At 34.8% G+C, this 24,239-nt stretch overlaps 1 protein-coding gene across 1 annotated transcript in view; it reads left to right on the top strand.

The window, feature by feature from the left end:
- The window catches only part of LOC128871961 (uncharacterized), a 93,045-nt gene that overhangs the window by 55,683 nt on the left and 13,123 nt on the right, over positions 1-24,239 (top strand). The window contains exon 10 of the mRNA XM_054114169.1: positions 20,980-21,167. Within this exon, the coding sequence (XP_053970144.1) occupies positions 20,980-21,167 (188 nt within the window). The remainder of the gene's footprint in view (positions 1-20,979; positions 21,168-24,239) is intronic.

Here is a 24,239-nt window from a genome sequence, read left to right as displayed (position 1 = left end):
TACTGACGCCACGCCACTTGAGAAGGTGAAATTTTGTATTCTATCTTTCGTGCATTGAAACATTTACTTACGTGCTGTGCCCCAGCAGAGAGCTAGACACAAAAGATTGGATCAAGGCGTATTTGCAATGAATGCACTGTTTTAGGGGATACAGTATATATTGGGTATTTTTTAAGAGCTTCAGCACCTAAAATGACAATAACAACAAAAGTATTGTCAGAATGAATTTTTATAGATTTTTTTATTATAATCTAGTAAATAATTTCATAGCATTTATTTTTTGAATATGTTATTCATATGCCCGCTGCGGCTACGAGTTATGTGGTCCATTCGATCAGCCCAATTTTGGACTGCTTTTTCAAATAAATGTGAAAAATAAATTTAAATGAGCCCAATCAGCAAAAATGCTTCGCAAACGATAGGCATTTGGATTCAATTCTTGCACAGACTGTATATGACAAGACAAGATCCGTACGTAAAATTGTTCATTTAGTTGAAAGGTTAAGGCCAACAAGTTAAGAACGACGACTAATCGCTAACTTGGTGTTTCCTTCAACACTTTATGCACTTCCTGAACAGATTTTTCTTTTTTTTTTCAAAGTAAATTTCGCAATTTGGAAACGTTTTTCTGGCGTTAAACAATTCATGATGACTTGCCAAATTTTACCGAGCAGAAATTTCAACACAGTTCACTATTCTCAGCTGTCAAACCATAGTTATCGATATCGCTAGTGTCATGCAACACCCCCGATGCATTCATTTCATTGGGTTAGAAATCATATTATACCAGCTGGCAGTTGAAATTTTGAGAATGTCAGAGCAATCTAAAATTGTTTAATAAACCTGTGTTTGGTTCACCCTGTAGTCGCATACTCATGCGTTCCAAAGTGTTTCGACTTACACTTGCTCGCATTTTTGTTTATTCATTACTATTTTTTTTCTTTTTTTCTTTTTTTATACTTTCTTCTTCTTTTGAATCGCCTATTTATCTATACTTAACACATTTTTGCAATTTATTAGTCATGTTACTTTTTGTATTTTACAATATCAATTCAAAACTAAGCTTAAATAGGCTTCCCTTTCGCTTATTTAGGCGCATTTATTTTATTTACCCTAAGATTCGATTTTCGTGTTAGCGTTTTTCGCTTCATTGTGTACTTACACAAACATAGACACATTGTTTGCTACATATTTATATAAATATTACAATACAATATTTTATATTATTTGTGCTCCAAATATCCGCTACCTTTTTACGTATAATCTACATTCGCATTGTTGCCGAACTTTCCCAAATTGTGGATCAAAACAACAATGAACATTTATTAGGCCTTGTTGTGATAGATGGCGTTTTGCTTAAAAGCACGTACTTTTAATTTAAATGCCATAAATTTGGCTTTGGCCTACAAACAATTCGCTTTTCATGCAGCTTCCAATCTCTTCGGTTTTTTCTTTTTGTTGTGTTAAAGGGCCATATACTTTAAGATTTTTTGTTTTGTGGGAATTGCTTGAAATAAAATTTAAATAAATATAAATACAATAATAATAACGAATATAAAATATATTGTAATATATAAGTTGCTATCGTTCAGTTAAAGAGCAAAGGGGGGTAACAAGGTTTTTCCAAGCTGTTCTGTTGTTTGCTTGCTCCTCCATTTCAATTTCCAGCTGCCTTCTCTAGGTATGAGCTGATCTTCCTGTACGTCTGCTGCCTTGTGGGTTCCATGTAATGGCTCGTCTAGCGATTTTGTCGGATGGTTTACTTAGCGTATGTCCAATCCAATTCCATTTACCTTATACCATTTCTGTATTGCTGTTGTGTCAAGTGTCTGATATAACCATATATGTAATAATATGTTAAATTAAAATATAAATAAACAACATCCTGAACGTATAGCTACCTAACAAAGAAAGATATAGCGAGCGAAAGAGCGAGGTAGCAGCACAGTGCTTGCATTGATGAATGGAGAAACTATCCCTCCAAACGGAAGCCATCTACGCAGTCGAAGTCCGCGTACCCCACATCTACAACTTGTATATATTACGTTAAAAGCACTCTGTTGAAACAGTAATGTTAGGTGGAGGCCGTGAATTTCATTGTTAAAACTTATCTGCCTTATCAGTTGGAGTTTTTTTGTAAACAAACCGTTGTCATGACACCGGTTACGTCAGCCCACTAGCTGATCCTTTCAAATTAGTTGAGATTCAGTTAACGGTCAGGTCTTGGTTAAGCCGCTAAAAATCTTTTCACTATGAAGAAATCAATAAGAGCTTGCGAGTTTCACAGGTGAAACAAGTGGAATAAAAAAGTGGGAGAATTCAATAAAGGTTGGCATAGCTGGTCTCCAGGCTCCAAGGTAGATTTACTTACTTCTTATATATAGGAAATTAGTCGCATCAAATGCAAATGGCGTCAGATCAGACAACTGCAATGTACAAACAGTTAAGCTATGAAGCGCATATAGGTCAAAATAAAGATTTCCTTCACTGGAAATCACTTCTTTGTTTTGTTTTTTGAGTATCAAAGTCATTCCAAACAAAATTGGGTGATTAATTTGCGCCACTTTGTATAAATTCTTTATATATATTAACTTTTTCGGCTGATTTTTCTGCTGGCAAATGCTGGTGGTAATTTTTTTCCAGCAGAAACTATTGGCTTCCCCTCAAAATGAAAAGTCACTTAACTCTCTAAATTTGCCCAACTTTGTTGAAGTTTTGCGTACGCGAACGCGAAAAGGTGTTAGTTTTTAATAACTATCGCCAACACTACTCTTATCATCCAATAGATTAGATAATGCATCTTTACTCTAGCTAAGATATGCATATGGCCTTGTATTGCACTTATACATACATACGTATTACGTAATATAACATCTGTATTTTGAAACCAGCTATAGCCAATGATGCCAGTGGTATTTTTTATGTGTTTGTGGGATGATTTATTACTCATCATTATTAAAAAAAATACTTTTTACCAAACAAACTATGTATATTACCTGTATGGTAGTAAACTTGGTAGATACTCGTAGTAAGTAGTAAAGCCGGTTTAATATCAAGATAGTATTGGAAATGAATGGCGGATTCTATAAAGCTATTTCCCTCTTTCAGTTAACCTTACCAATAAATCATATTTTAAAACTGATCTTATGGATGATCATGTGTATATCGAATCAGTTCGTCGTCATGATATAATTGGTACTTATGTTTTTTCCCGACTATTACAAATATTTCCAATATTTTTGAATCGAAAAAATTTTCTTTCTACTACTCTCAAGAGAACTTTTCTTCGTAATCACTTTATTGAATAAAATAAATAAATATAATTATTTCTCCGAATAGTAAAGCTGAAAATAAGTCAAAAATTATATTTTGTTCGAACTAAAATTGAAAGTTCCAGTTCGTTTACCCGTTTAAAAACTTCGATCGTTTCTGCCAAGGTATCTAAAGGTTCTTAGGTCAAGATGTTGTCAACAAAGGTTCTTAACCTGATGTTGCCCCACTAAAAGCAAAATGAGACGTAGCAATTAAGTAACGAGATTGACTTTGTAAAATAAGTAAGCTAATACTACTACATCGTTCCCACGACAGTTGGTTCTACGTTAGCAGAAATATTCGGTTTAATATCCGTCCAAGAACTATCATTCCGGCAGCATTCCCCAAATATGTAAATGGAATATTTATGCTAACACAAGAACAACAACAACAGTATAAAACATTTGTCTTGATTTCATGCACTTTTTACTTAAATATGCACCCTTTCCTCCATGCCGTTAACGCTGCAAAAGATTACCTCTCAGAGCTTCATCCGACAAACACAAATCGTATTCACTTTAATGCATATTTAGTCTCAGGCCACAAATAGAAATCACTTTGGCGCCTGATTAAATGAGAGAGGTGGTTGGTCTAACCCAGGATGCTGCACTGCGAATCAGTACTTGGCAGACAAAGTCAGCCCACGTCGACGTCGAAAGTCAAATTGTAAAGGAACACTAGTTAGTTGGCACCAGGTTATACCTCCTCCAAAACTCTGTTTTTTATAGTAATTATTTAGTTCTTCTTAAAAATGTCATAAAAAAATAACTCTTTAGAAAGCATGAGATGAATTATGTCTTCCTATTGATTGTGCAGATCTTAAATAAGTTCCAATAAAGAATTGGTTTACATGCCTACTCCACTTTAATGGTTTACTTCGCTTCCATATATCATAGTTCAGTCGCTTCAATATTTTTTCTATTATTCCTTTCATTATCATTATTTCTATTACCGTCCATCGAATCAAATGAGCGTATGTGCTTTTTAGCTCCTGGTGACGCTCAAGCATGCATGTCCAGCAGGCTTATATGTGTGTGTGTCGGGTGACACTCGTACTTGCTTCGTGTCACACATACTTGTTGTCGGCTTTTGAATGATGAAAATCAAAAATTTTAGATATCAGCGTCAAGCACCCGACACGCACACATATACGCTGCAGAGCATGCATGCTTGAGCGTCACCAGGAGCTATTTCTTTTAGACGTATTAGACCGAGATGTCTTGCTATGGCATTGCATGCGAGAAGAAGGTGTGTTGGAGTTTCCGGGGATTGGTCGCAAAAACTACAGGGGTCGATTGATGATATCCTGTGCCTATTTGTGTTCCGCGTAAACTATAAAAATTAAAGTATGTAAAGTTACAATAACATTATTTTAAAGCAGAAACTCTTCTTGTGGCAAATTTTTTTTCTCTTTCAGTAAATGTGTGCGTATTTTATGACGACCTTCCGAGAAGGCAACAATTTTTGTAATACAAATAATATGTAAATTTTGGCCAAATGGACCGCCACAGTGGCATACTTACTTGCAAGAAATAAATCGTCTAGCCATTCGTTAGTACAATACACACATACACACCTACATACAAGTATGTAGTATCATTTTTGCAGCCTCCTTTACCTCCGTTGATGTTAAACTCAAACAAGTATACTTGTTGTAGCATTTGAGTTTGGGCGGAGCCGCATTTTATTTGCCCAACGTACGTTGTAGCTAAATAGAAATAAGACAGTTGATTGATTTAGAAAAAAAATTATAATAAATCGATAAATTATTATTCCTTTTTTAAGCTCTCATAATTTAGCATCTATATTTCTCTTTAAAAATGCATCTTTAAGGAAGTAATTTGCAGAATTAAATTCGAAGCGTACAGATTGTTAATTGATTACATCTTTCAATGTTTATCGTAGTGGTTTCTTTCAAACTACATGAACTAACATGAATTATCACTTCCTTCTTAGATGAGTCCAAATTTATGTGCCAAATTTCTTTAGCATTTAAAGTGCACACATATACTTTATTAATATTTATTAATTTAAAGTTATATCTTATACCAAATTGGCATTATCTTTTATATTAGTCACAGAAGAGAAAATCTTCTTCACGTTTGAATGAAAGGCTGCTATGTTTAGTGACCGTTTTTGCCCATTTAAGGGGGTAGTATGGTATTTTTTTTTTTTTTTTTTTTTAAATTATTCTATAACATCTTAAGATTATTGTGTGAAAGTTTGAAGTGCATTAGAGTAAAATTGACAAAGACACAAAGGATTAAGTATCTACCTCTCCAACCGGATTTCACGCTGCCGAAAATCTTTAAACGCGTTTTTCTCACACTTGCCTTTTTTACGGTCGGTGTCCACTGTAGATTCATATCTACTGCACCGATTCTTTTCAAATTTGGTTTTTTTGTTTCTTTACTTTATTCACGAGGTAATGACGTCGAGTTTTTTTTTTTTAAATTTTGTCATATTTTAAAACAACAAAGTTTTCAAGTTTTTTTTATGAAAAATCGGTGTTTTGACTTCAAAGCGCTTTAAAAAAAAAAAAAAAAAAAAAAAAAAAAAAAAAAATTCGACGTTGTTACCTGCGAAACTTTATTAGCTGATGAAATCAATTTGGTTTTTTGATTTTAGTTGATCCAGTAATGAGTTCTGAGGGACACCGCAATAAAACTTTTTTATGAGACGTCCGCGAAGATTCGCTGCCACCAACTCATTTCTTCATAAAAATCAATGAAAATTTCACACAATATTCTCTAAATATGACTTTATAATGAAGTAATTTTAAAATTTTGAATAAATCAACTGTGTCGACAAAAAAAATTTCGAAAAATATGCTTGTTTTACACCGAATTAACCATACTACCCCCTTAACATCTTGGGTTCTTATAGTCGTTTTCGAATAAACAGCAACAATCGCTCAAAAAAATAAAATCTGGAAAATAATGACTAATTCTGATGCAAATTTTTCGAAAAATTTATTTTATACAATATTGATATACTTTTTTACTAAATAAAAAAAAATATTTTGAGTGATGAAAATTTTCATTGTCTGTTTGTATACCGCAGCATTCTGTTCAAAAGTGTGAAATATGATTGACGTACGATGCCATTTGCAAAAATAAAAAATCTTCCGATAGGGTGATTAATTGTGCGCCAAATACTTATTTGAAACTGTCCTACGATATTTGGAAGTTTTTAATTTCTTTGATTTAAAATTTTAAAGTAAGAATTTGTTCCAGTCCCTGGCAAAAAATGTTTGTTGAGCTGTTTCAAATTTATTGTATATACTACCCAAACCAAAAACCACTATGTAAACCAAGTAATTAAATAGTATCCCTGCGCAAAAGTTGTGCACTGGGTATAAAAATTCCATAAAAATTAAACTATTAATAGCCAACTTTTTTTTTGTTTTTATTAAAAATATTGACTGCACAGAACACGAATGCTTTCAAGGAACTGGCGATGACTAATTGAGTTGAAATGTGAAACGAATTAATTTATTTAACTTATTTTCGTGCAATAACAAATAACTTTCAGAGGTCAAATGTACAATGGCAAGTGATGTGAGATTGGTGTTATTTTTTAATAATAATAAATATTCTCATTCAAGCATTTCAAGTAATTTCTTCAGCGTTTAATTTATTTACATAAAACCGAAAATATTTCTAACTAACAATTCAAGAAATCATCCATTAAATAATTAGCTGCTCATGCTCGGCGTCGCCCGTGCGAACTTTAACATTGTCTTTAACAGCGAATGCTGACGTGATTGATTTTTAATTCATATATCTAAAACCGTTTTTCATTGTGAATCTGTTTGTATGCACATACTCATGGGTGTCTGTCAATGCCTTCAACGGGAAAGGATTCATAAAAATAAACCTGTCCGTACTTTTGCCAGAATTTAAATGAAACCATCTCAGTGCGATTTTGAATTCATTTTAATGAATTAATTGAAATCTAATTGTCTAAAAAACATTTATTGGTTTTTCTAATACTTTCGCCATAAAATTTGTTGAAACCCTATATTTTTTGTCTTTCCATCCGGAGAAAAAAGAGAAAAAAGCGCCGTTGGTTTACAGACTCCCGAGCACGTCACGTATGTGGGAGCAAAACAGGAAATTTCTATGTTTATTTACCACACTTATAACGATTGATCTGAAGTGTACGCGCCAATTATTATTATTTTTTTTTTATAACGACTGGTCTTACGATGATTTAGTAGCTGACTTATCCTGCGCGTGCGTCACCTGATATTTTTATGACTAATTTCGAAACTATTGTAAATCAATTGCATTTTTGTAGAACACTAAATTAATTATTATAATTTTACCGTTTTTAATTCACCAAAAATATGATAGTATATCACCATCACACACTGAACCAAGGCGAATCTATTAAAGGTAATATTGGTAGACCTCATAGTAGGTGATGGTTGAGCAGATTTGTTTTGTTTTTCTTTCGCCGTGCCAGCATGAAATGTTGAAAAGCCGATCCATTCGCACTATCGACGTATACGTCTAACTCCAATTGCATGCCGACTGTTCAACGCAATTCGTACTGTTCTCTTTTTTACTTTCTTTTTTCGCGACATTCTAGACAGAAAACTTTGTAAAGTGGTATCTTCTCCTTCGATTGTTAAAATCTGAGCATGTTATTGTTTTGAAGAACCGTCACTGAAAAACAAACGTAAACTTGTTGCTTTCGAACTATTTACCTGTAAGCAGATAGTGTTGGAAAAACGCAATTTTTTTAATAATTCTAATTAAAAAATTTGAAGTTGTAATGAAAGTTTTTTGAAACTTGAATATATATGGTTTTTATACGGTCCTGTATTGATTTTTTTCGTGCATCACAACACAATCTCAGTTTTTTCGTAAACATACCGCTGTCATGACCCTGGTTACGTCAGCCAATCAGCTAATTCCTCCAAAACCGCTGAAGCCGGCTATGAGCCTGATGTTGGCCACACCTTTCAATTCTTTTTCCTTTGTGTATATCTATGAAATTTCCGATCACACTGTACTAAATTTTTTATAAACATTGCACTTGACCTTATTAAGTAGTGTATGAATTTGCTTCGTAATATAAACACATTTACGTAGATTTTTGGTCTGGCTTGGACTTAAGCTTTCTCTAAACATGTTTCTAGTTTATTAATATTATATTAGTTTACTGTTTTTGCTTTTTGCGGATCTGTACATCCGTTAGCTACTCAAATTGGAGAAATAATTGCGATCTCGTTGGCCTTCCATTAGAATATTCTTATTTTTCTTTTGAGACATTTAATTTACCGCTATATGAGCACACTACCTACATACATATGTATAGGGTGTTTTTTTAGCTACATGACAACTATCGATATCGTTAACTATGGTTTGATAACTGAGCAAGCTGGCAAGCTCTGTTGATATTTATGTTCAGTATGGTTTGGCAAGTGAACATGAGTCGTTTACAGGCAGAACAACAATTTAGAATTGCAGAAATTTACTTAAAACAAAAATATAAATAAATAAATCTGTTCGCAAAGTTCATAGAGCGACGCCGAAAAGTCGATTTTGCTTTCTTGTCTATGAAAGCTCAGTGCGAAAATTGAAGTCTAATTACCATCGCATTGCGTCACATTTTTGCTAATTAGGCTCATTAAATTTATTGTTTAGATTTATTGAACAAACTGGTCGAAAATTGGTCTGATCGAATGGACCATATAATTCGTAGCAGCGACAGACATATGCCAGATATTTTATTCAAAATGCCATGAAATTATCTACCAGATTATGATAAAAAAAATTATTTCAACAGCATTTCTGTTTTGTATTATTATTTTAAGTTCTCAAGCTCTTAAAAAAATACCCGATACGCCTAAACGACCGAAAGAGGCTCTTATTATATCTGTATGTTTATAGCCTAATGTTCAGTATTGTTAGTGCTAATAAGCTCGCTCAAACGAGACTTATGTTAATCTCATTCTTTGCGGAACGGCCACATTATATTTTAATTAGTGTGGTAGTACTAGCTCAGATACATACATATAAAGCAACTCACATAATTTAGGTATGAAGACGATTAAGTAAACCTTAAGGTTTTTGTATTTGTTTATAATATATTTATAAACTATTTCACAAGGTATTAAAATTAAATGTTGCTACTAAATATATAATTTAACAAAACTTGAAAATAGTTGTAATTTTTCATATAAACTTAACAAGGCGTAAAAAAATTATGATTCATTGCTCACAAAAGTAGTTTGCCCTTGGCTAGTAATGGAGACATCCTCTAAGCATCTTGGCCTAGAATCTGCCAACTTTCGACGATTGGCAAAATACACTTTCCTACATATTTTGAGCAAAATTGGCTGTACAATTAGAACCAGTACGAAAAGATAAATCATAAATACCCAAACAAAATCCGTGCATGCTACTTCTTATTCTCAATCCCCTATTCGAATTGCTCCACCACTTCTTCCACAGTGAAGTTTTTACCTATTTTTTATTTTATTTTGTATTCATTTCTCATCTTAATGATGTACTTCAATCTTTTTCTTACAAATCACGATGTTTTCCATTTACATGAACACCTGATTTTGACAGTTTCTTTTACATTCTTCTTTAGTGCTGCCACTTACTCCTACTCACTAGTGTTAAATAAATATTATTAAACTGCTTTTCATGATCCTAATACTAAGAGGCAGTCGAGGTAACGGCGCTAATCGTAAGTTTGTGTCTTTAGTGTGCCCATTGGCCGACACTTCGATCTAAAAGATCTTTTGTGTCCTACTACATGTTTTAGAAGTACTTAATATAATCCGACTGACTGGCACTACTACCATTAAATGTCTTACATCAGGTTCTATTTAACCTGGATGTTCCCTGCCTCAGGCTGGGAATTGGTTCAAAGCCAAATTCTTTCAGTAATTTTTTCGTCTTACACACAAATTTCAGAATATCAGCAATGGGAGCATTCTTGATTTCATTCGGATCAATTTGATCTCGCCTTTGCCAAGGCAATACAATTGCAGAAGATATGCTCTATGGTTTCTTCATCCTCCAGATAGAGTCTACACTCTGTGTCATTGCCAATATAAATTTTTGAGAGATGGTAATTTAAGTAATAGTGACCTGTCAGAACACCAGCTATTCAACTGAATAATACTTAAGTTTTATATATTAGGGAATTGAAATTTAGTTCTTATACTGATTATTAACGCACTCATATTATAATATATTAAGGCGAAATCATTGGTTTTAGCTGGAAAATAGGTTTTCATAGACCAGAGAAGATGATGGATCCATGCCATTTAAAAAAATGTGCGAAATTCATTTGTGTTATACTGAATGAAAATTTCTTCACGGTCTGAGCCACGCATGTAAATACATGCAATACTATTAGGCGAAATATTTACAAACTCTTTATATTAAGTTCTTTCACTCTTTCCAAATTTCCCGCATTCGCAGTAAGCTCTACGTTTGTACCCCGAGTAATTTTTTAAAAGAGTTCGCTGTGCGATGAGCTCATATGAATTAACTTGACCCGAATTCGCCCAAACAACTAAGATCCACGAATTGCTCGGCGCCTCCGCGTACTACAATCCAGGTATGAAAAAAGTCACGCGTTTATTGCGGCCGAAAAGTAAAAAAAACAAAGATGCGCAATATAATGCGTTGAGTGGCGGTAATGGTAACGGCAAGGGGGCCTCTACTATTGCTGCGACAGCTGAAACGATGCCTGCCGTACACAAATACAGCAAAGGTAAAACAAAAATTAACTTAAAAACAACGACAACACAACCAACAAAAGAGAAACCCAGTGGTGCACGCAAGAAAAGTCAGCCAGCGTCATCAAAAGAAACGTCCTCTTCCGCCGCTACCGCATCGACAGCTCGTGAGTCGATTTCATCAATAGCGGACAATAAAAATTTCAATTATTCATCGCTCAATCGCAAACGTAACAGTTACAGCAACAGCAGTTGTGGCAGCATTATTACAAGCGATACTACGTCACCGACAGTCACTACATCAACGGCGTCACAACAACCGCTCAAACGCAGCAGTAATCGCAGAAAGCGCTGGTGGCGCCGCTTGTTGCATTGTGGAATATGTAAATGTATGCGTAAGAAACGCGCCTATCAACCACACAACCTCTACAAAGATTACTGGCAGCAGCCGTCTAAAAGTCAAAAACGAAAGTGGTGTTCTTGCCTCACCCGTTGGTGTGGGCGCACAGGCCGTGGCTCCAAGCGTTGGCGCTGGTGGTGTTTCTGTTGCTGCTGTGGAAGACCTAAAAGCAGTTACCAATACGACTCCGAAGAAGATGACGACATCGATGGCAAATTTGCGGCCTACATCTATGAAATGCAGCAGAGGGAAGTGATCGCGAATCCAATTGCAGCCGTTGAAGCGCCGTCCATCGTAACAACTCAATTACAAAGTACGCAGTTAAAATTAGATACAAATACTAAACAAGACACTTCGCTAATGGTAACAAATGAAAAATCTTTTGCACCCGGCAGTGAGTCAGTAGTTAGCGCGTGTGGTGTGTCAACGACCACTTCATTTGCCTACCGGCGCCGTAACGGCAACGGTGGGCTGGTAAAGCTTAAGCCGCGCGCTTGGACATGGGATGACAGTTTGCGCTCAAACTCAGACCGTTTTCTTGAAACGCTCGAAGAGGACGAGTTGAATGGCCCGAGCGTTTATAGTTTTGTGGTGCGTAGGCCGCCACTCCCGCCAACAGCTGAGGCCCATAGGCGAGGAGGTATGCACACGTGCCAAACGTACCACTCACTGCTTAGCTGCACGCTCACTCAAAACAATTTTACTATGCACTGTGCACGTACTTATATGTGTGTCTAATAGATAAATATTTTACGACTTTTAAGCACATACTTACATTATTTTAGGCAAGAACACAATTTTTCCTACTGACTATAAAAATGCGATTAGCTGTAGGAAATTACTGTAATAGCTTTAAAAACTTCGTCACAACTATCTCATGTTTCTGAATGTTTGAATTTTAAGCTCTGTTTTCATTAATTTATTAGACTTATGCAAAGGGCCCAGACGTTTTTCGCTTTCGACGTTGTTACTACTGTTGTTCGAAAATGTGAGTTTCTAATTTGTAGGTTCTCGGCAATTATGAAAAATTTCCGGTAAGCTGACATTCCGCAAGTTTCCTAAATTTGTTCTACGGGTAAAATTTAATGTCAGTGAAACATTAAATATATACGTATAATCTGTCAAAAAATATTGTGGATGGTAAACTATATAAGAATAAAAACATTTTTCTAATAGCGGTCGCCCCTCGGCAGGCAATGGCAAACCTCCGAGTGTATTTCTGCCATGAAAAAGCTCCTCATAAAAATATCTGCCGTTCGGAGTCGGCTTGAAACTGTAAATTTCAAACTGAAACGCACACCACAAATAGGAGGAGGAGCTCGGCCAAACACCTAACAGAAGTGTACGCGCCAATTATTTATTAATTTTTTTTTTAAGCTATATAAGAATTACAGCTAACCCTCGATATAAAAAACCTTGATAAACCGAAAAGCTCCAAATAACTAAAGTTTTGCTAAGTCCTCAGAAAAAACCTCGTTGTGAAATTTTCTATACAAAAATAGATACATATCTACAATACAATACATATATACAATACAATATATATATATATAGGTATATATAAATATTTTTTTTTTGTGTATGTCTGGATATTGTTTTGTACAGTTTTAAGCCGACTCTGAACGCAGATGATGATGATTATGAGAAGATTTTCCATAGAGACAACCGCTATTAGATAAAACTTGTTCTTGAAGTTCATGCCGGGAGATTCGAACATAGGCATGAATGCGAGTCACGCACCAACACATTCATCTACGGCTCTATAGATGCAACAACAAAATGTTTGCATGAAAATCTTCGGAATACATTAACGGTTAACACGTTCACGCCGGTGCGTACCGCTCGATGAGACAGTCTAGTGCGAGCCTCCGGTAGTATGAATTCGCACGCCGCCTCATAGCAAAAAACATGAAAATTGGCCCGGCATGAACGTATTAAAATTCCGTTTCCAAAATTCTGTAAATAACGAAGTGTAGTGCATGAAGTTGAGATTAACAGTCTTATTTTAATTGTTGTCAAAATTAGTTATCCAGTGCAGCGAAAGTCATAAAGCACTATAAAATGTTCGAAGCGAAGCTACATATTTTTACACCGTATTACAGCCGTTGAAAAATATTTAAGAACAATACCCTGTACCCTCCTTTTGAGGTCATTTTAAATAAAAATCACTTAAATGTTTTGCATATTAGGTTTTATTAAAAAAATTTAAAATGCTTTCAATCTAATATATATCAGTCTTTTTATCTAAGAAAAACATATTTTTTTACTTCAAATACAAAAATTAATAAAATACTTTAGAACGAAACAAAATATAAATCAAATCATAAAAAATTCAGGCGAAAGGCAAAAGTATACATTAATATTTGTCCTTTTCAAACAAGTGATCCAACATTAGAATTAACCGCCTCTCGTACTTCCTAACAAGAGGACCAACTATATTTATTTTCGTTTCATCGCCGAAAAAATTATAACGCCTCTGATTATGAGTCCCATATATGTGCTTTCGAGCAAACTCAATTCGGTGTTGTCTTTGCGTTGCTATTACCAATGGCTAATTTCGTGCCAGTCCACCGTGAAGCCCTGCTTCGAAGCGCAACCTTTCTTTTCGTAATTGGCTTTTCTACGTTAACAAAAATTTATTCATGGATGTCAACAGCACATTTTTCCTGGAATCCCATTTTAACAATCTAACGATCATCCTACCAATCTGGCTAGTAGACTTTCGCGCTTTCTTTTTTCTGGGAACATTTCTTGCTGTTTTATACTCAGAAAGGTAGAAATATCATTTGAAGTGTTTATTAATAGAAAAGCATCGTATTTTTGTCTTTATTATTTGATCTGTAAATAAAAACTAAAAAAACAGAGGCGGTACTATCGCGGTTCTAATATTCTATAAATATAATATAATGAAACTATAGGAAACTGTGAGCACTTTCTCTGTAAATGTCCAAGTTTGGCAACTAGACGATTAAGGTCACTGTGTGCTGCTTTCTTCGCCATCCTAAATCCTATCAATCTGCTCCATTACATCAACAACCCTGGCTGACTATAGATATATTTTAGTACTATGATACCTATCTATAATTATGACGAAGCATTTGTCCAACTACCTTCCACTTCATAATACTATATCGAGGTTTCACTGTATTTCAACGACTCTTCTTCTTCTTGATTTCGACCAAGAAGCGTATAAAGGCCCGATATTTAGCCTAAACTCACCTAATTTATTTTACCATAAAAAACTAATTGATCGATTATAAGCTTGGCTGTCAGCTCTCGCAGCCTTATCACTCTTTATCGTACCACCCTCGAAAACTTATCTAGAAATAATATGAGTTGTATTTCATTGCATCATTACTACAACATATACTCATATGTACATTTTTTATAAATATTTTGCAAATCTAAATAGAGGGTTAAATAGAAAAATACGCAAGCCCTGTTTCTCTTAATAAATCTAGAAACTTTGAACAAGCTTTGGACTTTGTAGCATTACAGAAAACGCAATGTACTTACAGCCATCACATTAAGTACTCGTAATTGCGTATCCACGGATTGAATAATTACTCAATATAACACATAAACATTCACATTTCCACACGTACATATGTATGTACGGTGAAGTTTTATAAAATTGCATACAAGATTCATATAAATTTATTAATTTAATTGGTCTGCAAATATAGGGGTTTCTTATAGGAAGACGTCAATGTTGATTAACTGTGGTGGCCATAATTAAGTAATTGATTCAAAATTTCTTACTCGGGGGTTGTCGGGGTCGCTGATTACGAATTTGATCTTAAAATTTTGAAAATCCACCCCCTTCCACCCCTATTGGTCAACATAATCAAGATGCATGTAAATTTATATGTTTTCGGGGTCGCAAGGTAGCAAGTGGTAGCAGCTGAATCTTGTTTTATTCAGTAACCATTACTTTTTTGAGTAACCTTTAATAGGTTTCAAAGCAGCATATGACGGCGTTGTATTACTATATAGTTTGAAAACTCAAATTTTATAAAAAAAATTGCAAAAAATGTATCTATGTATTGCTGCAGCTAAAAATTTTGTGTCGAGGTATTGATATGTACTAAAGATTTCTCGTATTTTACTAAGCTTCCGAAGATGATTCCATTTGGTTTTGTTCAATTTACTCCATTACAAAATCTTTCAAATGTGTACAACTTTCACCATTCATCGACAGTAATACGATGCTCAAACGAAGGCCACGTTGCGACTGAAAATACAGAGGATACTTAGGGTACAGGACGTTGCTATGAACGGTTTTCACTACTCAAGGCATTACTGTAGCCAACCCAAAGACAAAAAAACTCTATCTAGAAACTTTTTTTTTCGACTTTTGGCCAGCTTTTTGGGAATCGGCCGCACTGTGCAGCGGGATCAATGGAGCGGAAATAAAAATCAAGAGCTCTCGGATTCTGCAATCCTACGAAGTCTCGTAGAAAATTTAACGATATCATATTCCGCACTTATTGGCAGACATGAGCCTTTCAAATGAAAAATACTTGAACACCTAGTATTTATATTATTCTATTTCGATGCGCCGCTATTGGAAACCCCCACAATTTAATACTTGTACAATATTCATTTGATTTATATATACATATGTATATGTGTGTGTTTTTTTTATTGGGGGAAAAAAATACAGAAAACATTTAAGAGTCGAAGCTTCATTTGAGGCGTTTTTTACAACTGGTTATTTTCAAATACTTTATCACTCTTATCAAGCTAAAGAAATAATGCCATTAAAGCTTTATCATTATTACTAGCTGGTGCTCACGAGGTATCTCACGGTGCTACGCATATACATATACAATACAAAATAAAGTAAAAATAGCAGCATTAAATATTTTGAAAAAGAGAGGCACAATTTCAATAATTAGGGAGAAGCAGTCAAAATGATGCAGCTTCCAAATGATAATATGTAATATGTACATAATTACCAACTCTAAACGTCCAATAAATAATAAATTTCTACATAATTACTAATAAAGAATTAAATAACAAGAAATTCTACACTTATTAATAAAAAAGAGGCAACACAATCAAAAAACACTTGTAATCTTTCTAATTCCAATCTTCCTACCATTTTTGCCTTAAGAGTTAAGTGGCAACGCCATACATAAATAATTCCAACTAGAGCTTTCTTCATTATTTTGAACACATTTTATTCGATACCCACTAATTAGCCTCTAAATTTTGTAATTAATTTCTGGTTTGAACACCTTTCATTTAATGTCTATGTATACCTTAACATGCAAGAGACATTTGTGATATGTAACTATTTTGCCATAAAATACAAGTCGCAACACTACCAAAAAATTGGCTTTAGAATAGATTTTTCTTGTAACACGTTGTCTATTTTTTAGATAATTACCTTATTTTAAATACAAATCTGTTTCAACACCCTGATAGCTAGAAGCGAATCTGCGCGCATTTAAAACGTATTCATAATTATTTAAGGCGCGCGGAGCTTCGTAGACAAAATAACTAGCAGCCTATGAGATGATACCTTTTATGGTGAGGTAATACCTCTTTGGCAGTGCCACGGCGAGAGTAGTAGATTGTGGAGAGGTGTTTAGTACGTAGATGTGGTTGTGAGGCTACAAGTCACGCTAATTTGCTATGCTGATATAGCAGTACTTATGGGAGTTTCCTCGGAAAAAAAACCTGTTAAAAAACGTGTTACACACAAACTACGGTGTAGAGAATGCAGAAGGCTATACCTTCTGAAAACCGCTGCTTTATTGTAGACGGATTCAATTGTCAAGAATAGAAAATAAACAAACCTTTGTATGCAAATGTATGCGCGTACAGATGTATGTGTGTACAATTTATTTTATTTAAACTCTTGGCTTTCCACTAACTTCAGCTTATTCTTTCTCTTGTTATTGTTAAACCACAATCCTTGGCTAGAAACAAATCCGGGTAGTTACGATAACATAGAGCCGATTGTCGTGGGTTCCTCTTTTTCCTCCTCTGTTTTTTTTATTTTCAGTACTGACGTCACGTCATAAGGCGACGCCTTCTATTCTCTCATTCTTGCACACAAACCACTATGACCCACAAGTGTACAAAATGTTAAAATCTAGGGAATAGTTTTTAAGTAATGCTCTTGCGAAGCAATTTTATGCATTTTCATATATCTACGTAGACTTTTGACGAAACAACTTATAAGCTTTTGCTTTTTGATCAATAAATTTGAATCTATTATAAAAAAATTTAGGCAATTTACTCAAATTCTTTTAAGATGTTTAATTAAGCTGCGACTTCAAATGATTAATTGATTAAATATTCCGTAAAAGCAATTCATTAATGTCCGACATAAAAAAGTTACTTCAAAAGAGCAACACTCAAACACTTATATAGAGAATAGCTTTACTTTTCTGTATTCTAGTTACTGCATACATTTTTGAGAAAAGAGTTTTTTTAGGGAATACTTGAAATATTCCATAAAAATTGTATGCTCATTCTCGTATCTAATATGATATCAACAGAGGTATACTATCTAATATGAATAAAAATACTTTTATAACGCGGTGCTCATGACCACCAGAAAATATTGCAACAATAAAATACCTTTGAAATACAGGGTTTGATTGAAAAGTAATGAGCTTTATTTTTTTTAAAAAGCTTTATTAAACCTTTTGGCTTATACAATTAATATTCTTCAAAATAGGACCCTTGAGCGTCAATACACCGTTGGTAGCGGTCCTTCCACTGCAGAAAACATTTTTTAAACTCATCCGCCGAAATCGCGTTCAATTGGGCTGTCACAGTTTTTTGGATCGCCTCGATGGAGTCGAAACGCCTCCCCTTCAGCTTTCTTTTCAGGCGCGGGAACAAGAAGAAGTCCGGAAGGGACAGGTCTGGGCTCTAGGGAGGGTGGGGAAGTACCGGAACCCCTATCTTGGCCAATGCAGAGGAAGGCGGTGTACGCCGGCGCATTGTCGTGATGAAGGGTCCAATTGTTGACGAGGTCGGGCCGAACCCGGGCGACATTGTGCCTGTAGCCCAATGGTTTAGGTACTCGTTTTGTTTAGCTTTACGCAAAATTTGATCGAGTAACGTTGCTCCAACGATCGCTGCAATTTCGCCCCTGCAAAATCCTAACACACTTTTAAAACAGCTTTCACGCGCGGAGCGATGCTGACTGCACCGCTGTTGCCAGCGAACTGGGACCGATTTATAGTGGAAGGGGAAGGTCCAACGATCATTTTCCCCCACCAGCCGATTCGGTTGATCGCTTGGCAGACGCTCTGCGCGGGAAGGCTCATTATTTTCAATCAAACACTGCATCTATAAATCGTTAAATAATTTATACTGGAGGTTGTTTTCTTTTGTTAGTTACCCGATATGCCTATCCTGTCTTGAGAATGACGACACTGCAGAGCATTTTCTCTGTAGCTGTCCTGCCTTTTCTAGAATCAGACTTAAGATATTGGGTTGCGATATACTGAGTATGGATAAAGTTCATACTCTTCCTCTCCCGGATCTCTTAAAATTCATCAATGAATACAAGAGATTTGTGGAATAGTGACCTAACTAATTTGTCCGTCTTACCATCCACTTTTTATCTTTCCAATCTCTATTCTTTCTACTGATATCTATCCGGGTGTAGCACAATGGTCTACTGACTGAGTGCTTGGACTTGTCAAACCCCGCACAAATCTAATCTAATCAAGTCAATTTGATCTGTAAATTGTCACATTTTGTTGAAGTTACTCTGAACTGTCAAGCTTTGTTTATAGATTTTGACATTCTAGGGCCCAAAAACAAAAATTTAGCTCGTTTTAGCACTGAATTTTTGAGCCAAGGACCGGTCATGACTTTAAGATCACTCTTTTTCACAACATTCATTCCCAGGAATTCAGAATCTCTCTGTTCTCATTGTACGAGTAGTACATATTTAAGTAAACAATTTTTTTCTACGCACTTCAAATTAGCTTAGAGTGAAACCACTTAAGGAGAGCTCTCTTAGTTTGAAGAGCTCAGGAGTAATTCCGAAGGCGAAACTCCAAACTTCACGGCCAACATGCGATCCAAAGAATTGATCGTTGAAAAAGTTCGCTGGGTGGTCATATGAGCGACATCGAATTGTGTACATACATCTTTAAATCTAAGACGTATTCTACGTGCGGTTCAATTTCCAGTCCGATATTTTATTTATTCTTCGTTTTATTTACATAAAACACTGTTAAAACCTTATTCAAAAGCACTATAAAAGTTTGCAGAAAAGCGTAAGTCAATGTTTTGTACCATCCATTGAAAATGGAAGATTTTCATATTCGAAAAAATAAGCAAATCGAAAATGTACTGTCAAATGCTACTTTAAAGGGGAAAACCCCATTATTTACAATGAGCTGTTACCGGAAATGAATCATATCCAAGAATTCCGAATGAAAAGAGTACCTAAATGCTATATCAAACCATGGTAAGCTTGGCTCAACATAGCCAAAATCAAAGTATTACTCTTCTGTGTGTGTTGGGATGTGAAACACATGAGATAGACGTGAGACAGATGTTGGTTTCCATCATTATAACGCCACAACTCATTCCGGTTTATCAATGACAGACTACTTGGAAGGGCAGCACTGGGAAGTGTTAAGGCATCCGCCTCGCCAAGCAGGCATAGCTTGCACCCAATTGTACTTAGTCTGTCAGGTTTTGTTAAACTATAGACCTGGAAAAAGAATAGAAAAATTTTCTGAAAAACGGGCGAAAGTAGTAGCTCTCGCAAAGCATATTTACATTGAGAAAAATAACTTTAAAATATGTTTATCTATATATACATTTATATGTATATATGTATGATCATTAAAGCTTTATTTTTAGCAAAAAGTACTTCTATGTTAAGTTGCTCTCAATTCGTATGTACGCTGATTTTATACTATTCTTCCTTTTGGAATAAAAATTGCTAATGCGTACTGGTCGGCGCTAATCGAGCCATCTGAAAGCGTGCCTCACGTCGCATTCACTTCCATTTAGTAACTTCTTAACGTTTGCTTAGGTCTCGAATGGTATTTTTATTGTTATTGTATTGGATTTTTTAAAACAAAAATATAAGTCAAGTTTGTGCAAGCCAACAGCACGAAACGAAAAGTATTTATAAAGCCAACTAATAGCAACAACAACGGGCGCTTGCAACTTGAATATAAACGAAAACCGGCTGTTGACACGTTTTTTTTTCTTTTTTAAATTAAATATTTTGTTGCTCTTGCATAATCATTGCCATAGGAGTGCAAGTATGGCCGATTGGGAGTTCGAGTGCACTCTGGCCAAGCGCGTTTACATATTTTGCAATAGCCATTTGGTAATACACATACAGATGTACCTGTGCAGACGCATTCATTTGCGTTGGTCGCGTATTTTTCCATGCTTTCTACTTACATATGTATATATGTATGCCTAAGTATTGCAATTAAATACAACTTTTTTTACTAAACCATACATAATTCCAGAGATAGGCATTTACAACTAATTATTTGTTTATTAATATGGTTTTTCCGTATTTTTTTTTTTCTTCATTTACTTTCAGAGGAAGCCAAAGCCGCTGCTGAGGAATCGAGCCAATCGCCAGTTATTGGTAAACGCAATGATCCTGCTTCGAGCCCGATAAAGTCGCGTAGCAGCGGCACTAGCGAAACATGGCCAGCGCAATCGGATGAGGATATCGATCGTTTGGTGGCGATGCACCAGAATCGCGATAGTCTCAGTTCGTTGGGTGTAAGTAGAGACTTATTATTGTCACCATTATATTTATTATTATTAGTATCATTATTTATTTATATAAACTAGAATTTACTTATATTTCACTTTAAAAATGTAAGTTGTCGTGCTCGTCTGCGGGTTTATTTTATTTAAATTAAAATACAGCGTTACCGGGAAAGTGGCCCTAAATACTACGGGTTACCTCTTTAACTAAATTATATACCTTTTTGAACAACTAAAAAGACGAACTAGTTTTTAATATGATTTACTGAATAGTTGCTAAATTTTTTTTTTTACTATGTGAAGTCGGAAACACTTAGGGAAAAATTGCAAATTCAACGAAAGTTTAACTGTCAGGGCTTGATTCAAATTTTATTGATGATTTTTATGAATTTGAACTATTAATTACAAGAAGTGGGAGTTTTTATAATCCTTACTACTCACATGTTTTTCATGTCTGGAACTCTTTGTTAAAATCATTTCATGATTTAATGTTATCCAGATTAACCAGTCTGGCGGCAAGATGTCATTAAGAGGAAAGGAAAGATTTTAGGGATCAATGGAGTTGAGAACAGTAATTTTGTTTTAAAATTAAACTCAATACATCAATTTCAACGAATTCAGTATTTTCTAATATCCGTGTATTTGCTTTAAATCACTAAGGGAGATATAACTCCGAAAAACTAAATTTCCACCGACTAGCTGGTACTGCCGTCAAAGAAATTTTCCGATCGCAAAGGGTCAAAATGTTCCACAAAAGTAACTCACAGGAAGGAGTAATAAATATCTATCTGGTAATCTGCTAGTGGCTTATTAAACATTATTCTAAACTCATTACATACATCTCGAACCCGTTTTAATAAAAAGTACCACAAAATTAGTCAACCTATCTGAAAATTTACAATATGATTTTAACAAAAGTCTCATATTGCAATTTGAATGAAAAAAAAATCTCCCTGAAAAATCTCCTCACAAAAATATCTGCCGTTCGGAGTCGGCTTGAAGAAGCACGCCACAAAGGAGGAGGAGCTCGGCTAAACACCCAAAAAGGGAGTACGCGCCAGTTATATACATATATATAATATAATATATCCTGCGTAGGATATATTTACTTAAACTTGTGTAGACTTTGATGAAAAGCAGTGCAGCAGATGTGACGAAAAAAATTTAAAAACTCTCATTTACTGTACACTAGGCCGGGTCGATTTGTGGGGAGGCAAAAAACTCGCCCATTGCTCTGTGAAAATCATATTCTAGGGATCAAAATAAGAAACTTTGCCGAAGGAACCATACCTCTAAAACGAATTCTGATGTCCCCCAATTTGGGTCGAACTTTTTAGTTTCTTTTCTCATGTAAAGGTCAAAAATGGTGATATTTTGAAATGATTGTATGGGGAACCCCCCAGGGGAGTTCCAGGGGGTGTGCCACTGGCATGGGTGGATCGGCGGTCCAAAGTTAGTGGGGGTCGGTCATACATTTGGACTCGATTGGAGCACTCTAAATGGGTAAAAGTGGGATTTTTCGTTCGACCCAAATTGGGGGACATCAGAATTCGTTTTAGAGGTATGGTTCCTTCGGCAAAGTTTCTTATTTTGATCCCTAGAATACGATTTTCACAGAGCAATGAGCGATTTTTAAATCGACCCGCCCTACTGTATACTCTCCAATATTACAATATTTGATAATTAAATTATCTTATTTTTAATTTCAATAATTTTTTATAAAAATATTTTTTTTTTCTTGTTCATTCCTCTTGGAAGCATAGGGCCGCGGCAAGACTTGTCTTGCGTTGGTTTTGTTGATCTACTTGATTTCTGACAAGGTAGGTGATTAACCCACCGCTGTCAGTCCTAAGTAGTGGGAACGCTCACCTGTCGTTTCGCTTTCTTACTGCTTGGAGCGCCATTTGTGTGTCACATTTTTCTGGCAGAAGGTATTCTCTAACGAAAACTATAATAATCCTAGTTTCATATTTTGTACAAGATTTATAAAAAATCGAAAAATTTTCATAAGAATCTCAAAATTGTTAATACATTTTTTTAATATGGGTAAGAAGTTTTATAACTTTTTTTTTTTTGGTATAACCAAATGCAAGTTTGAAGTCGCTCAAAATTTTTGTTGAGTTTTTATAATTTTCTTCCGGAAGATGATTCGCATTTTCTCCCTACAAAAAAGTGGTGTGCTTGTTGTAGAATGAATTATATTCGTACTTATATAGAAAAGTAATTGAAATTAAGAAATGAACAAGTAAATAGTCAAAACTTCTTAAAATGTGTTATCTTTATAATAATTTCACAGGGTGTACTAGAAGTTTGAAAACCCTATTCAATTTACTCTTTCACAAGCAACGATGAAGCTAAATTAAAATATAAATTATTCAATTAAAAAGTAAAATATTGAGTTGTTCTACAAAAATAAAAAAAGCTTAATTAACTATTTGAGAATGTTTAGCTAATTAAATTTTTTTATTCTCGCAAACTTGTTCTACTGCTATAGGTGCATACATGTGTAGGTACTATAAAAGACTTGTAGATTCCACACTGTTAAATTATTAATTTATCACTAGTTTTGCCATTGTACTGATTAGAGTTGACACTTAAACATTCTAGATTCCCAGCGATTTCCAAATATAAACCTATGAACTTATTTCAGAACTCGTGAAATCGATCACTAAGCGTTGCCTAGTTTCATATTTTGAAAAGAAAATACTATTACCAATGTTCGAGCATAGCGTATTTTTGAAAACATTTTCCAATAAAAAGTAATTCTAATATTATCGACGTTAGTTTCCGAAAGTAATGCTACCTATTTATTCAGTAATATTTCAAATTTCCCAACTCAATATCTCGACACTCAATTTGTCATTTAATAACAACCGTCAAATTTGGGTGAATGCGATGACAATATTTTATTACTATTATTATTATTTATAGGGGATGTATACAATTAGCACACTGGCTACTAAAACAATATTTTAAATGTAGAGATTTCCATGTTCTGTTATCGTCATTTTGAAAATGCCGTCAAATAAGCCAATGTGTTGTGCTCGGACTCTTAATTTTTTGAAAGCATTGTTTGATTTATAC

The sequence above is a fragment of the Anastrepha ludens genome, chromosome 2 (assembly GCF_028408465.1).
Source record: "Anastrepha ludens isolate Willacy chromosome 2, idAnaLude1.1, whole genome shotgun sequence".
Lineage (NCBI taxonomy): Eukaryota > Metazoa > Arthropoda > Insecta > Diptera > Tephritidae > Anastrepha > Anastrepha ludens.
The sequence above is the reverse complement of the archived record's forward strand: the minus strand, read 5'-3'. Positions and strand labels throughout refer to the sequence as shown.